Genomic DNA, 16,765 nt, shown 5'->3' with positions numbered 1-16,765 from the left:
TACTTGACTCGATATCTTTTTTTTAAATTTTTATTTCATAACTTCTTTTTATAGTTGAAGAATATTAATTTAAAAGTAAGTTAAAATCATTAACTAAAATTATGAAATGCCGAAACACTCATTCACCACATAAAAATATAATAAGAAAAATAATTTTTCCTGTTGTAGTTTATATGGATTATGGTCCCACTTAATATTATTATTCTATCTGATGTGTACATATGAAAGGCTAAAAATTGTATAATACTAAAAATTTCAATTTAAGATATGATACAGCATACTTGATTGGATAACAGCAGGATAACAGCTTTCAGCGAGCACTAAATCGGTGTAGTACGGGTGATCGAATTCGCCATTATTCTCGAGGCGGATGTTCCGAGGGAACCAAATCGATTGGTCGATCACACGTCGGTGGTCCAGCTCTCTCCGGGCAGACTGTCCATTGTATCCCGACAAATTCTGAAATTAACCAAGCAGGAAAACAGAGATAGAAATCGTTGGAAATTATCGGAGTCTCTGAGGATAGTGCGCGAGTTATGTTAACAAGCGTTCTCGTTATTTACAAGCTGATTAACAATGACGACGAAGCGCGCGGCTATTTAGCACGGTTTTGGTTTCGGCCGGGTAATTAGATGGGCGACGATTGGCACACTACTCGCGTATGACTTGTAATTCCGGATCTCGCTGTAAATTGCGTTTCTTTCTGTGCCAAAGAACCGAAATGTCGTGCCCTCCGCGTGATTTTATCTGCTCGCGCGACGCTTTGCTGGATCGTTTCCACGCCGTTTCTCCTCCTCCTTTCTTACGCTTTCACAGTAAAATAATTATTTTGCCGACTTTAAAATACTTGATAATAATAATTACAAAAAAAATTTGTTTAAATCAAAACATTTGATAATAATAAATATACACCGATAAGGAAATAGATAATGAAAAGAGAGCAAGGTGTATTTCAAGAGAGAACCGAAANTATATATATATGTATGTATATATCTCTGTCTCTTTTTTATTTGTAGACAAACGCGGAATCTTTACGGAAGCACGAAAAAGGTGGAAGACGGACATGTCTGTCGGCGAGAGTGAAAACTGTCCAAGCAAGCGGAGCACGCGAAGACAGACGCTGACCGTGAATGCCACGGGTGTCTAGAAGAAGTTTACCTTACGTCGTAAATAGAGGGGACGATCCTCTGCTGTTGCAACGTTGGCCAAAGCCGATGACGACGCGTGTGCGTCGCGTTTACTGCAATTTCAAAGTCCCCTCTGCATACTTTCCTTCTTGTAAAAAGTATACATCTCTTACATATTTTTTATAAATAAGTTATATATCCTATATATATATGTGTGTATATACACACATACAATGTATGTATATATATAAAATTTATGTATATCATTATTCGACAGACGATCGGCGGATTAATAAGAGACTCGAACGCGAAGGTAACTCCGTGAAAGTACTGTGAAAGCGTCCAAGTCGCGGGGAAGTAACCCGAAGAGAGAGAGAGAGTCGTCGGGATGCCTATCTTCGTCGATAGTCGAAGTTCCTCGGAGCACATCGAAACATTCACCCGTGGCGGTATCGTTTTCGCGGCGACGTTCGCCGCCGGGTTTAAATAACTACATAAAACGCGCGGGACCGCGGAGGAAAGTCAAAATACGACTGGAGAAGAGACTGGGAAGGGGGTGGAGACGGTGGCAAAAGTGGAAGTGGGCACTAGACGAGGGGGACGAAAAGGTTGCGGACATAAAGCGTAAACAGTCGAGGTGTGATTTGACGTGCGCTCCGGCCGTGCCCGCGCGCGTCCCGCTTTAAGAATCGTCCCGTGGAAGAGGGCGATGGCGATGGCTGGAATCTGTAAATCTGTCATTGCGGCCGTATTCGTGCGCAGGATATGAACTTCTGGCCGTCGTGTCGGTCGCGTCGCCCCGCGCCGCGATGCGTCCCCGGCAGACTCTGGCCGGTTGACTTCTGCGGGTTTCGATCTTTCCGAAAGTAACACGTGTCGCGTGCGAGTAACGCCAGCGAACTCGACGAAATCGCCGCCCTCGATAAAGAGTAGGGTAGACTGCGAAAATTAAACAAATAGAGGGGGTGATAATGGACTCCCGTCGTGAGAAAATGATTCTCCTCTGCGCTGTATGGTCAGCACCACGAAAAGGTCGCAACCCTGTTGAGAAAAATCAGATGGGAATCCACGTGGGAAATCCATGTGAAATCCCATGTTCAGCGAGAAATGAATTATCGATATAAACCGACATCGAAACAATAGAAATTACATCGAGTGGACGTCAAATCGATTCGGTTCTCGCTGGTTCTCGTTAAAATTGATATTTTAGTCATTCTCAGGAGATACATTTTCCCATTGGATGCGAGATACTTGGCGAAACTCGTTGAAAAAGAAAGTGTTGCAAATGCGTTTTTTCAAACAGAAAACAGCTGTTACGGTTTAATATACACCTTGACCGCCCAGAGTCTTCTTTCTCCCTCGTTCTCATTCTCAATTAGTCGCATGGGGTCGCATCCGCTGCGCGGAAGAAATGCGCCGACGCAAACAAAACGGAGTTGCGTTTGCGACGGTTAACGCCTATTTCGAATCGGTCTTCTTCGAAAATTCAGAAGGCGTTTCGAGCCGCTCGCCGACGACGTGGAAACTATAAAAGCCCCGCCACACCGTGTACGCGCGAATCGTACACACACGGGCCACGATACGCGGCGATGACGGATTCATGGGTAGCGGGATAGCGCCTTCCTCTAGCAGACGCACGCCCGCGTTTCCTCCTTCCTCTTTTTTCCCTCCACCTACCGAGCGATTCATTTGTCGGTCTTTGATCCGCGACCAACGAGCCACCGCCGGAAAATTAGAGAGATTTATTAAGCACTCTCCGCACGAGCACGCGCGCTGCCTGCTCCATTGCCTCTCGTCGCGCTCGGTCGCGTTTGGTAATTGACAGGACGCGTTAAAGATCGGTATCGGCGAATGAATGGCGATAATGAAGAAGCCGAGGGCTTACGATGCGATTAATAATTATCTTAATAGCTCGTTCCGAGATCCGGGAGAGAGAGGGAGAGAGAGAGACGCATTCTGCGCCGGCAACAGTAAAGCCTTTCTTTCTTTCTCGCATCGACAGTTTCCCAAAGAACATTGTGAATTCTTAAAGTATTCCTGAAATTTTCTCCTTCCTCGAATTGCAATTCTTTCAAAATCAATAGAAGAATACTATAAAAATGATCCAAGAAATTACCATGATTAGAATTCTTGAAAAGTGTAAAGACGAATTTGATTGCGGTTAATTCTTTAAAACAATGTTCTGCAGATATTCATTCCTTTTTTTAATTCTGTAAGTACCCAATTAAAAGGATCAATTGAATTCTCTTCAAATTTCTATTCGCCGCGATGCTATCTGGATTCTCGCATCGACGAGGAGATGACGTTTCTTTCGTTTTTTTCCCTCAATGTTAAACCGATAGACTACGTTGCCTTTGACTTTCCGACATAAACTCAGGAGAGGTGTCACCGATGGTGTCAGCTGACCCCTCGGGTCGGTTGACCTCGGTTAGTCGCGCAGCATCATCCACGAGGAAGATGAAAGAATACGGAGTGGCTTTTTATTACCGGCGCCGTCACGCGCCGTCGATAAGCGCGGCTTCTCTGTAGGCCGTGAGTCTCGCGGCTTTATATTACTCTCGGGTTAGGGTGTCAAAAGTACAGTGCGATGGGACCTCCCTTGTGCGGACCGCACAGTGTACTTTTACAGTGTGCGGCGTAACGCGCCGTCATTTCTTCGCGGAATAAGTTAATAAGTTAAGCCCGGACGTCGCGAACCGAGTTAAGTTTGACTCTTATTTTTAATCCTTTCATTTACGATCGCGAGCTAATCGTTGTTCATCTCTCTAATTTTGCGAAATAAAATGGTAAATTTTTTAATGTCCTTTATCACCCCTTTATTACTACTTTTTTAATCTTAATCGATGTGTCTCGCAAATTGCACGGTTCCCTGTAATGAAAATAATAATAACAAGAATAAAGCATGATAATGGAATATAAGTACATACAAAGAAAAAAAGTGCTACAATCGAACGTAATTAAAATGTTTTTCAGTCTCTTAATCAAGTAATATTTTTATCTCAATTTAAGCACATTTTGATGGCTTATGTAATAAATATTTACTTTGACGAAGTGATACTGTAATTTGTAAATGGATTATTAATTTTGAGTCAATTGTTCTAAATTTAGGAGAATATTTATTCGAATTATATAATAATTCTTTTTCATTAAAGAAACTTAGTGTTTCAAATTTCAATTTTACAGTATAATATTTTCCAAAGTTAAAATTCTGACATTCTCAATATTATAAATTTAATACTTGTCGGAATTGTTTTAACATGCACAAATAAATGTCTAATTATACGAAGGAGATATGTATATAGCAATTATATATTTCTACTTTTAGTACATAGGAGATATTAGCAATTATATATTTCTACTTTTAATACATATTTTCCAAGTATTGGAATAACCATTTTATTTGGACCAAGTAAATATGTAATGTACTGAATATTAATTGAATGTAGACATTTTTTAATCAGTATATATATAGCAGTTTTCTATTATAATAAAGTCGACGCTTGCGAAATATTATAGTTTATATATATAAGTACCAAAAGACCCACTTCTCCTCTTTTTCTTCTCTTCCTCCTTCAACTGGAGACGGGGACATTTTTGAAAATACGGATGACTGCAAAACGTTTAGCTCAGTGGAGAGATCGTTGGCGGTCATTAAGCATACGCCTATAATATGTTTACACAGCGTTGTTCCTCCTGTGCAGTCATCAATCACGGCGAATGTCGCGTCCATCCATCCATCGTGCTGCGGGGACTTCAAACATTCGAGTTCCTGTCTCACTTCATTGCCACTGGCTCGTCATTTCTGACAAACTTGACGTTCAGGTTTCTCGTGATTGTCGGCGAATCGTAAAATTGACAAATGATCCCGCGAAAAATTAAACAACCTTAAAGGTAAGTCACGCTATTATTAAATATTTGCATTTCCAATTACAAATTCAAACGTACGTAATATACGTACGAAGGGAAATAAAAACGGAGCAAATAAAGAAGCGATGAGCATTGTCAACATGTAGAAATTACATCGAAGAGTACTCGATCTCATAGGGAGAAGGAAGTGAATTCGGGGAAAATAAGTCTCGCGTGTGCGTGCGTTGCGTTCTTCTACTGTTTATTCCTTGTTTGGGCCATAAAACGCCCCTCTAATACTATCAAACACTGTACGAGAGTCTTAAAAAGTTAAACGTACAATGGCACGATACCCGGAGGCATAATTTATTAAGACACTTAGCAGCCACGCACTCTCACGGAGTGTCACGGCGCGTTTACTTTCCCGTCTTGGCTCGAGAACCTTTTAGGCTCGTTCGGCATTTGAGACACCCAGTATAAATAGACGCACTTTGCTCCTACAAAAGGCACTTTCTTCCTTGGCCTTCCGCAAGTTTGCCAGCATCGATCGGCCGATTCGTTTCTCATGAGTGATCCCGATTCGGGACATTCGGGAGAAAAAAATTTGCGTGTAGACCGACAATAGAATATTTGATGAAACAAACAAATTTACATGCCGACAAATCTTTGACTTCCGTCTGTTTTTTTTTTATTCATGCAGACGTGTGAGCAATTTGTGAAAGTGAATATTGCATATATCACAATGACTAAATGTAATCGTTCAATTTTAATGTTGTTTGTTTTGACGAAAACAACGTCGGATATCGTGTGATTGAGCCGATAGAAGAACGATCTTACTGAACGTAAAACTTAAAGATAGACACTTCACGTCGAATATTAGCGTAATCTTTGGTACAACAATCTTTGGTTAGAGTATCAAGTGTTAACATCCAGCGCAATGCCGTTATCCGTTAATTACTAAATCTTACCTCCGATTAAGTGAACTCGTATTAAAAAACCGTCCTTATACACAAAAATATAAATATACACTCGCTCGTGAACTCGTTTCATCACTTTTAATTTTAACTCGAAATGATTTTGTGACGAACCGTGCTTAGGCCCGCAAAAAATAAGCAGGACGCGCGATATAAGGCACACATCTGTTTTGTCCATCATGTCCCATTGTTCACAAGGCACTACGAAGGCACTCCGACAGCCCGATAATAAATACACGCAACGATCGTCGTGTGATTCACGAGAAGAAAGTACACGAACGATACGGCGAATGATACGACAATACATATTTACCTCACACTGTGTAAGCGCGCATTGAATCTTCGCCGATGGAAGTCCACACAATGCTCGGCTATCCATGATAAATAAGAGCCAAGAAGATGCAGATCGCGTTTCACTGAAACGTCTCTCACATTCTTCGTCGAGGACACGTTGGGTCTTGCACGAGGTTTGATAAGATCGGTCGCCGAGTCTTCGGCACGTACAAGAACTGATAAGAGAGATTACACAGTGACCGAAGAACAATCAACGACGATCAACGGCTTTCTTATCGCGGCCCGTAGAGCGAAGCGCCCGGATGCGTCGGATAATGGACCGAGTTGACGTGCGCCGACGGCTGGTGCCCATGGTGGTTCGGATAAGTCCAGTGGCCGGCTGCGCCGGGTGCACCGTAGAACTGGTGATGCTCCTGACCGGGTATGCCTGTGATCTGCATCCCCGGTACGGTGTTGTAACCCGCCGGCAGCACGCCGCTTCCGGCGCTTCCTGTGGCCGGCCTCTTCGCCGGATTCTGCATCCCGCTGATGGCCACGCTATCGCACTCGTCCGACTCGCAGTCCCGGAAGCCCTTAGCGAACGGGTTGCTGGCGATCTTCAGCTGCGTTATCCGGTGATTCTGATAGGCGGTGACCGCGGTGAATCGGGTCTCCGGGAAAGAGAATGTCTTAAAGTTTTCCGTACGTGGGTCCGGCGCCGCACCCGGCGGCGAGGGGGCGACTACCACGTGGCAGCGTGGCTGATAGCGGTGCATCGAGTTCAGGATAATCTGCAACAGGAAAGGGTTACATGGTCACGACTGACACGGGAGATTACTCGTTCATCTCGTGAAATACCTTATGACGTAATATCGGCCATTAAGCTCTCGTTTTTCATGAAGTAATGCTTTGTTTAATTTCGTGACATGTACGTTGAAGAAACAAGTGCTACCGTTCAAGTAGTGTTTATTTGATCCAGATAGAATGGTTATTCCAGTACTTCTTGGAAAATATTTATTGAAAATAGAAATATAATTGACTGCATATACAATATAATATTTCCCTCGTATAAGCAGACTTTTACTGTGTTAGAACAGTTGCGGTGAGTATTAAATTCATAATATTGAAAATATCAGAATTTATTTCGAGCAAATATTTACTAAGTAGAACATTCTAATTTAAAACCACTAGGTTTCTTCTCAATGGAAAAGAAGTAATTCTAGCAAATAGAATCTCTTTTTTCAATTTAAGGCCATTTTACTGTGCTCAAATAAGCATTTGTTATAAGCTATTAAAATATGCTTCAATTGATGAAAATATTGCTTGATTTAAGAAGTTGGCAAACAAGTAATTACGTTTACTTGGTTGCAGCACATTTTTCCGTATATGTTGTACCATTTCCTAGATCAAAATTTACACGATTTTGGACTGTTATAATTAGAACCAATTTAATCCCATTATTACAATCAGATATTGAATGTTGAGTATTATTGAATATTTATTTATTCGTGCGATTTTCAATTCTTATTGGTTATATATAACACTGAAAAATATAATTATCCGTCCAGGGAAGCGATAGAGCATGTCATGGACTGTACAGTTTGACGATAAGGTAACATGGCGTTACAAATGTTATGACAGGGCGACAAACACTCTCACGGAGTGAGATTTGATCGGCGCGCGTAATCCGGTAAAGTCGTCGTCTCACGAAAAATCGACGACGGGGAGAAAAAACGTCAAAGGGGGAGGAAGACGCGGGGTGAAACGGGGGACACGTGAGGCTCGAATTCGGCAGAAGGAAGGAGCGCCACGGGGGGGCGGTCGCGATGTTTGACAGCCAGAAGAGAACCGGTGACTAATTAGTGTAAAAACTAACCCCCGACCCGCAACCCGACACCCACGTCCTTCCCTCGCACGATCGCGCACTCACGCGCATATGCTTCACGATGGCATGTGTGTCACTGGGCCCCGAAGAAGACGTGCGTGCCCGCATCAACACACGTACGATACGTATATATCTTACACAGACAATGAGCAGGGGAACGCGTGTGGCCCCGAAAATCGAGAAGACGTTTCTACGAAGCGCGCATTTTCCTCTACCGGTGCTTTTCCCCGACGATTCTCTTCCGAGATCGGCTGGTCCCTTCTCATCTTCACGGTGATTCCTCGTGGTCAGCACTTGAGTATTGTGTTCCACACACTCGTGTTGTATTGCGAACACACCACGGGGAAATCCCACGCAAAACGCTTTCCCTACCATCCAGGGACCCTCCGAGAGTGGTCGGAATTTTTCCCAAAAATTGATTGAAAAATTTAATGTCGTCCGCGAACTTTTACATTCGACTTCAGATATCACCGTCGAGTGGCTTTTTATCTGAGTGAGGTCTATCTGAAATTGAATGGACAAAGAAGGAAAGTCTTGACTCTTTGGTAAACAAATTTTCATATATAATCATACACAACTATATAAAATCATATAGAAATCGCTTAGAAACATATAAAATCATATGTAATTCCTTATATGATTATATGTAATTTTACACGACTCTATACATAATTATATATATATAGTGCTGCCTGATTTCTTTAAACGTGTTATTTTACCATCGAAATCCTATTGTCGCGCTGCGTTCACTTCTCGGATATAAACTTCGGGATGCCTCCGACAGTTTTCCCCAGACATCGGAGGACGTCTCGCGATAGCGCGAGCGCGTCAATTAAGGACGAGCATCAGCAGGCATTCCCAACCCGCCCACGGATTTTTTACACGGCCCGGTGCCACATATTTCGGTGCGCAATTAAAGGAACAAACTGCTCTGTGTAACGGGAGAAAAAGAACGGCCTCTCGCCATGGGTCAGAGGTCTTCTCGCGCGAGAAGAGCGACACATTCTTGCGGAGGAGACTCCCCCCTTCCTCGGGGAGGAAACGTTTCTGTCGCAAAATAAATCTCATCTCTCTCTCTCTCTCTTTCTCCTGCGAGTGTATAAACTTCGACGCGCGATATACCACGCGGGCGAGTTTATCTGAAACACATCTTCGAGGAATTTACACGCGCAACGAGTGCTCTGTGAATAATGTAATAAACTCTCTCCGCTCGTTACACGCTTTGCGTTTCCACCGTGCCGATGGATTCTCGTCCGAGACGGGAAATGTTTGCCTCGGATAGATGTATTAATGAGTTATACTATACTAAGAGCGAGCATTAGCAGACATTCCCGGGTCGCCCACGGACCTCTCACGCGGTCCAAATACTGTGTACCCTTGAAATTCCGTTCGTTTATCGGACTTGAATCGACGGCCGATCGATGCGTCGCCAGGTACGTTCGTGCGAGTGTCGTCGCGACTCAATCGATTCGAGGAGGTGCCGCGTCAGGGCCGAGCTTTCAAAGAGGCGCAGAAGCGCGATAAGGAACAGCCAGGCGACAATCAGTCGCAGAAATATGAAGCGTGACATGATGACTCGCCGGCCTCCTTCGAAATTGCGACTGACACGTGCGCACACGGCGTCGGCATGTCGCCGTTTCGTTTCATTGGCATACCCGATACATCGCAACACTGAACCCATTTCGCGCCCGTCTTGATGGATTTGGCACGGGCGCGACCGCGAGGGATTATTTTCGGCGATGCGACGACCCGCAGGTGCATCGTGCGCGCCATCGAGAGAATTGAAAAGCGACCGCGGCGAGATCGGCCGACTTTGTCGCGCGTGACATTTAATGTCATCGAGGTTGACTCTCGTCAAACATTGTTTCAACTAATTGACGATTTTTAATTGTCGCTTGTTATCATTCGTCGATCAGCTTAATCGGAGTTCGGCGAAGTCACTCTAAAAGTCTCGATAATTAATTATCGATATTATCTAATAAAGTCGCTTTATATCGACGTTATCTTTCTTTCTTTAACTTTGTCAACAACTCACCGGGGTGCCGATTTATCGGAATACACTGTTAACCTCGTGTTTTCATCACGTGCGAAGTTATCATCGATGAGCGGAGATTTCGTTATCATTCGTTTCGACGAACGATAAGCAGCTCCGCCGGAGATTTCGCAATCGAGATCTGGAGTCGAGATCGACGTTGCTCGCCGCATTTGCCAATGTGCTGACCGCTGCTAATTCTTTCGGCGTTAAAGCGGCGCGTGTTACAAAGTGTATGGCTTCTTTCCCAGGCCTCTACGGTGTGGGTTTACGCTACATCTGTTTACATTACTTTACACACGATACTCTCGCTCTCGCCCGTGGCGACAGGAGGGTGAGATTAATACGCCGCAGACAGGATATCTCGAAGCGTACAAATAACATTAATCCTTAAGCGCGCCGCACCGTCAAACTATTGCAGTCTATTTTCCTACGAGAATAATTCTACCGCTTTTGAAACGCCCGGGGGAAAACAGCTGGAATAAAGATCTCGTTGAAAGAATACCGTCATTGTTCGGGACGCGCGATGAAATACTGTTGGACACTTAGAGGAATAAATAAATGAAAAAAACAAAGAAAACATTTAGAGCGCAATCTCGTGATTACACGTGCGAATGTAGCTCTGGAATCGTCGTGACACATCGATGCTAATAATATAGTGTATAAAAATATAAGAAAATGCAAGATTGCCGTAAAAATAGATATCGAGAAAAAAACAAGTTCACTCTGAACGGAGCTCCCGCGGATCGGAGAGGGTACTGAAGTCTCCCAGGAAATCCTCTATGTTTTCACGTACGGTCAATCGATGAATTTTGCAACGCAAATTCTCGTACCCAAAATATGTCTCTCGCACTGGTAAAAAATTATAATTGAATTAATCAGAAAGTAGACAATGAAACGCGTTTTCGTCGAAGAACCAAGAACTGAATTTGACAGAACAGAATTTCTGCTTGTAAGAACCATTATTATTGTTGAATGACAAGCTAAAAAACATTGATGTGCTGGCAATTCTTATTATTATTCATCGATTAGCTTAATCGGAGTTTAATTATTATCATGGTTCCTACAACCAGAAATTCTGTTTCCTCCAACCGAGGCGCGTTTGGTTGCCCACTTTCCGGTTAAACTATAATTTTCCATCAGTGTGAGAATGATTGAGAAACAAATTCTCCCATTAGAAACTTATTAAAAAAGAAAATCTTTTGTTGCAACCTTTGTGACTGACCGCGTACGATACTTCATGTTGTTCGCACGCACACGAGCGCGCAGCTAATTGTTTTAAGACAAGCACGACGACGCGAGACGCCTCGGTAGGGAAGAAAAGCGGCGAGATGAACGGGACGGATGAAACGTACGACCGGCGGTCTTTAAACGACGGTTGATCCCAGGGAAAACGCGTCGTAGCGATGCGACGCGTCGCGCTTCTCTCCGTAATTTCTCGCGAGCGACGAGCTCGTATCTCAGGTCAATTAAAGCGAACTCGTCCGCAAACGACAAACACGTGGAAGCCGCTGCATCTCTCATTCTACTTTATTGCGTAGGTGTGTGCTTTATGAAACGAGCGATGCGACGGTCGCGTGTGAACAACCGAGAGGAACGCAAGGGACACCAGCGGCGAACTTACGTCGTAATAAAATCATTGGCCGAACGATTCTGTAATGCGAACTTATATTTTACATAGTTGCTTCTTGTGACGCGCATCGCCGGATAGTTCAGCGAATAATTCAACGAGGATGAGACAAAAAGAGGGAGAGAAAGAATCGACACTCACGTGTCCATTGTCGTCGAGTTGATTGTTCGTCAGCTTCAGTTTGTCGAAGGAGATCGGCTGCTTCATCCAGTGCGCGCCGCTCGCAGGACTGTCGGGGTGCATGTGGATCCTGGGAGGTGACACCGGGTCAGCGCGACCCGCCACCACCCAGGCGCTGTTATGGAAGGCGTATCGGTATCTCTTGTCGTCGCACGGCACAAAGTCCATTACCATCAGGTATTCCGTATTGGGGTCCAAGCCGAATAGCCGACACTGCGATGATTAACGAGATCCCCGTTATTTTTCTCAGGTTCGTGAACTCACGGAAAAAGCTACTTTGTTGAAAAATGAACTTGAATTTTTCGTTGCTCGGGACTGGATAAAAACTCGGTTGCAGGAAGGGAAAGATTCCCGCAGGAGGTTTCTACTCGGTTAATTATTCTTAGTTGTCTCGAGCAGGTTTCAAAGCAAATGTTCCCCTTAGAGTAACAACGAGAGCATTTTTCGAAGAAGCTTCTTGTTGTTGCTCCAATGGGAAAGTAGCCTGATGGAGCTGAATGTTCACACGAATCGGTCACGATAATGGATACGTCACTTCTTATCACCGAATTTTTGTCTGATCCCTGTTCAGTTGTGGGAACTGCATTTCTTTTCCGCGCAATTAAAGGAAATCGTAATAAAATCGCACGTCCTCAGTGAACACCAATTAATTGTAACATAACGTCAACGTTATAATTTTCCACTCGACCAATGCAAATGCGATATAACGCGCGTGTTGTGTGAACAGTTACACCGTTGAGTGGGAAATTATAACATTGATATTATGTTATTGTTAGTTCGTGAGGTAGTGATTTGATTTTTCTATGCAAGAGTCACGGCACACGGGCGACTTATAATCACGTAACGATTCGTTCTCTTATGAGAAAAATCCCAATAAATAGAGGCACTCTATGGGATACTTGAAACGTTCTTCCCGCTCTAGAAAGCTTCCCCAAGCTTCCCTCGAAGCTCCTCATGGCCGAGACGACTTCTGCAACCTGAATCCGCGTGCTACCGACGGCGCGTTTCTCGGAGTTCGAACGAGCGACGAGGAACCTTCACCTGGAACGTGGGGAACATTCTCCGTCCGGCTTTCGTGACGATCATCTCGGTACCCAACTGATGGAATTCCTCCCAGAGCGGCTTCGCCTCCAAGGCGGCGCCGGCGCCGACCAGCGCCGGGTGAAGCGGTCGTTTAGCACCCAACTCCTCGACGGAGGACGCACCGTCGTTGCTCGGATGATGATCACCGTGATGACGATTGTTGTTGTTGCTGTCGTTCCGCGGCTCCACCGTGGGGGCCGACGAGGAGACCGGCTGGACCAGCACGGCGGTCTTCGTCGGATTGGGGCTCAGCGATCGCTTTCCTCTCCCGGCGCTCTGCAAGCAAGCTGAGAGAATGACGGATTCAGCACGGAAGTACTTCGACATTTGACCGAACGTGCGAAGGATACGAGTACCTCGCAAACAACACGATCTAGTTCACTCTCGCATCTTTCTTCCGGTTTCGTCTGAACCGCAGACGGGGGTGCGAAACTACGGATCAACTGCGGATTTATACATTGCAATTTTTATTTGACATGCCAGGAAAGCGGAAGCGAGTGAGCCTCCGGGGCCACTTTTCGCACGAGGAAGCTGCGCAGCAAGCGGCAACGTTAACGTTCGTTATCGTTTCTCCCGCGAAGGATTACTCGCGGCCGACCTTGTCGTACGCGGAGCCGCGAATTCAAAGTGAGTACAGAAATCGCCGGGAGACGACGCGTTCCTCGCGGAGCAGTCGTGCGGGACCGCTTTCTTTGTCCCCGAAGAAGGAACTGACAAGGCCCGTGGGTAGAATGCAATGAAAAAGCTCGGAAAGCACGACGTGCGCGGAGAGCGAGAGCGAGAGAGCAAAAAGGAATAGCCGCGAGAAACGCGCGTCGGCTTTAATGCGTCCGCCGCTTCGACGCGCCGGGCAAATCCGCGCGACGTCCGCTTAAAAGCGTCTCCTCTCCTCGCAAATCACTCGCGCGTACCTCGTCGCGGGGAACACGATCTGGGTGTCACTTTTGCATTCCGGTCATCGGGATCGGTCGACCGGTGGGGTGTAAAACTACCGCGGATTTACGCGAGACCACGCGGTTCACCTTCCATCTGCTGCATCGGCGACGGCACGGCCGGCAGCTGCTGATGATGATGCTGGTGATGGTGATGATGATGATGGTGGTGGTGCGACGGCCACTGCTGATAACAGCAATCGGTGGCAAGCTCATGTCGTTGCTCGTGCTGCGGCTGCATCCTCGTCGGTATCGGTATCAGTGATCACCGCGGCAGGAAACACGCATTATCCATGCGGGCCCGCGTAGCAACCCATGCCGCGACGTTTACCTCAACTTGGCGCGCACTGCGATTCGTCGACACATTTCCGGTATGGGGAACAATCAGACGAAGAAAGGAAACACCCTCGTTCGCCCTCGTGGATCCTCCTCATCTTCCGGTGGTGCCGCGCTCGACCGTCGGTGGACCCTTATTTCCAAAGGTGCGATACCTCTTCTTCAGCCGAAAGGAAGCGAATTTTATCGAGAATCATCATCTGGATATTTATGTACGCACACACACACACACACACACACACACGTCTGTATCACTCTTCGCCGATGATCGTTGATGACTGACCATTAATTAATTGTGAATATCTGCTTGGTCTAGAGACCGCTTCGCAGAGAACAGGTGTGCTTTCATCGGGGAACCATCCAGCTCCTCTATTTTCTTTTTTCTGTTTCCCCCCTCTCTCTCTCTGCCTCAGTATTAATGTCGCCGGTGGTGCGGTGTGAAACGAGCGATCTTCTTCAGCATCTCACGTGGCTCCTCATTGAAAGAAAGAAAGCCATCGGCTTTCGTCCGTCACGTTTCTTATCGCGCGGCCGCTCGTCGTGGTTTTTAGCACCCGCGCGACGATCCTGACCGACGAGTATCCGACGAGCCTCGACATCATCGTCGCAAGACGAGCGGGCGCTCTACCGTCAACAGGACTTGTCCGCACCTCCGTGCTCCCGATGCTGACAAGGACGCTCAAAGCCGCGCGCCTCGAATCCCCGGATGAATCAGAAAGAACTCGCCCGAGGCGACTACCCCGCTGGCTTATCATCAAGACATCATTCTCCGTCTCTCTCTCTCTCTCTTTTTCTCTCTCTCGACAGCCGAGAACGTGCCCTCTCTCCCGCATCTCTCTTCCCGGGCTCCTCTCTCGGTGAAGAACCGTCTCGCGGAAGAAGGACGGAGCGAGGGGCGACGTAGAGAGGGATGCGGAAGAAAGGAGGGCTTCTCCGAGGATCCTCCTACACGAGCACCCACGCTGGTCAGGGGTGGACCGCCGTGGGATGCTGAATCTTTGGCTCCTCTGCTTCGTACACCAGAAGGCGGAGTCTCGGTGAGCCAGAAACCGAGTAAGTGCAATGGACTCAGGAACGGGTCTTCGCGTCGTGGTGCCTGGGAATATCCGCTTCCTCCATCCTGACACACGGGCGGCGATAAAAGTCCGTCTTCGAGTCTCGCCGTCCTGAAAGTTTTCCCGAGCAATTAAATCGCACGAGGATCAAAATCGCCTCGAGCATAGAGTTTTAAACCGGGTCTTCGAGAGATCTCGAGAGTCTCGAAGGTACATATCTTGGGGACAGGTGCCTGTGCAGGGAAACGAAAGAGCTAGAGGGTCGCGATGAGATGCCGAAGTTCCAAGCATTCGAATTCAATTACAGATTGTTTTTTTTTCTTTTTCACATACTTATTTAATAATACTTGTACTACATACAGTATAGTGCCAAATGGAGTATAATTACGCTGTAACGTTCTTCGAGTGCACGTCTCGCCGCGTATTATACACGCTTTATCCCGTTAATCACAAAATCCTGCATTGTGTTAGTATATCTCTGATAATACTAATATATATGTACAACGTCCGAAAAAACGTGTGTGATGTATGTAGCGCGCGTAAGATCACTTTTCCGTTCCCCGTTTCCCTGAAACTTTATCTCAAACTCGACCAAATCCTTGGCAATGTGCGCAAAAGGGACGCAACGTTCGAGCTTTTTTTTCATTGTCTCTCGCGACGAGTGCCGAGAGGAATCTCAATTTTGGCATATCGAACATTACGACACAAGTCAGAGCCGCAACGCTGTGACAACGCTGTGTGTACGAATCAAAACGATTAGAATTTTACGCAAAATGTCGCATCTCCTCGTCTTCGGAATCACAGAGACCAGCGTAAGTATTCCTCAATGTCTCGCACGACTATAATTAGATCCGTCCGTTCCAATCACCTTTCTTGCGCATTATTCTTTTTTGCCCCCCCCCCCTTCCCCCTCCTGTCTGACACCATGTGCTTATTTCACCTTGGATAAAGATGAAACTGACAAATGAAAAATTGGCACTTCTCACGAGAATCACGAGCGGTGATCCGAAGTGCTAACGAGATAACAATTGGTGTTATCAGTTTAGCCCTTATATACGTATACGCCTTTCTGCGTGACGCAAGTAAAATTATCGTGTCTCTCTCTCTAAATACAATACAGTTAATAGCAAAGTTCGAGACTACGTCTATATGTACCTCCTGACGCGCGAATGCTTACGCAGAGAGGATATGAACGTTATGGACGTCACGTATTCGTTACTTTCTAAGCATCGAATAGTACCTGTAACATACGATACACTTACATACATACGAGATATTCGTAATGGACAGTGTGGCGCTATAAGAACTGTTCGCACTAAGATAGATATCAGGGTAAAACCTTTCCTTCTTCTCCAAGGTCGCACGTTCGAGAATCGCTCGCTGGGATGCCGGATATGTACATCTACTGAAGA

The 16,765-nt window shown here is 45.8% G+C and overlaps 1 protein-coding gene across 2 annotated transcripts; it reads right to left on the bottom strand.

Annotated features, from left to right (window-relative positions):
* Positions 1 to 5,214: 5,214 nt before the first annotated feature.
* Positions 5,215 to 16,685, bottom strand: LOC106741924 (T-box transcription factor TBX10-like). 2 transcript variants are annotated; one of them, XM_014614370.1, is made up of 5 exons: positions 14,582 to 16,685; positions 14,053 to 14,458; positions 12,989 to 13,317; positions 11,909 to 12,160; positions 5,215 to 7,011 (listed from the first exon to the last, which is right to left on the bottom strand). In XM_014614370.1, the coding sequence occupies exons 2-5, from the start codon at positions 14,201 to 14,203 to the stop codon at positions 6,514 to 6,516; spliced, it is 1,230 nt and encodes a 409-aa protein (XP_014469856.1). In that variant the 5' UTR covers positions 14,204 to 14,458; positions 14,582 to 16,685; the 3' UTR covers positions 5,215 to 6,513. The 2 variants fall into 2 exon arrangements, with proteins under 2 accessions (XP_014469856.1, XP_014469857.1); XM_014614371.1 differs by having other exon boundaries at positions 12,989 to 13,306; positions 14,053 to 16,685.
* Between the last annotated feature and the right edge of the window lie 80 nt (positions 16,686 to 16,765).

The sequence above is a fragment of the Dinoponera quadriceps genome, unplaced genomic scaffold, assembly GCF_001313825.1.
Source record: "Dinoponera quadriceps isolate SergipeBrazil2010 unplaced genomic scaffold, ASM131382v1 scaffold458, whole genome shotgun sequence".
NCBI lineage: Eukaryota > Metazoa > Arthropoda > Insecta > Hymenoptera > Formicidae > Dinoponera > Dinoponera quadriceps.
This window is presented reverse-complemented; position numbering and strand designations above follow the sequence as displayed.

Excerpts from the sequence above, each read along its gene's own strand:
- LOC106741924 (XM_014614370.1), bottom strand. The coding sequence starts at position 14,203 with ATGCAGCCGCAGCACGAGCAACGACATGAGCTTGCCACCGATTGCTGT. Across the intron at positions 13,318-14,052 it reads GCCGATGCAGCAGATGGAAG|CTTGCTTGCAGAGCGCCGGG; the intron begins GTGAACCGCGTG and ends TCATTCTCTCAG. Across the intron at positions 12,161-12,988 it reads GAATGTTCCCCACGTTCCAG|TGTCGGCTATTCGGCTTGGA; the intron begins GTGAAGGTTCCT and ends TAATCATCGCAG.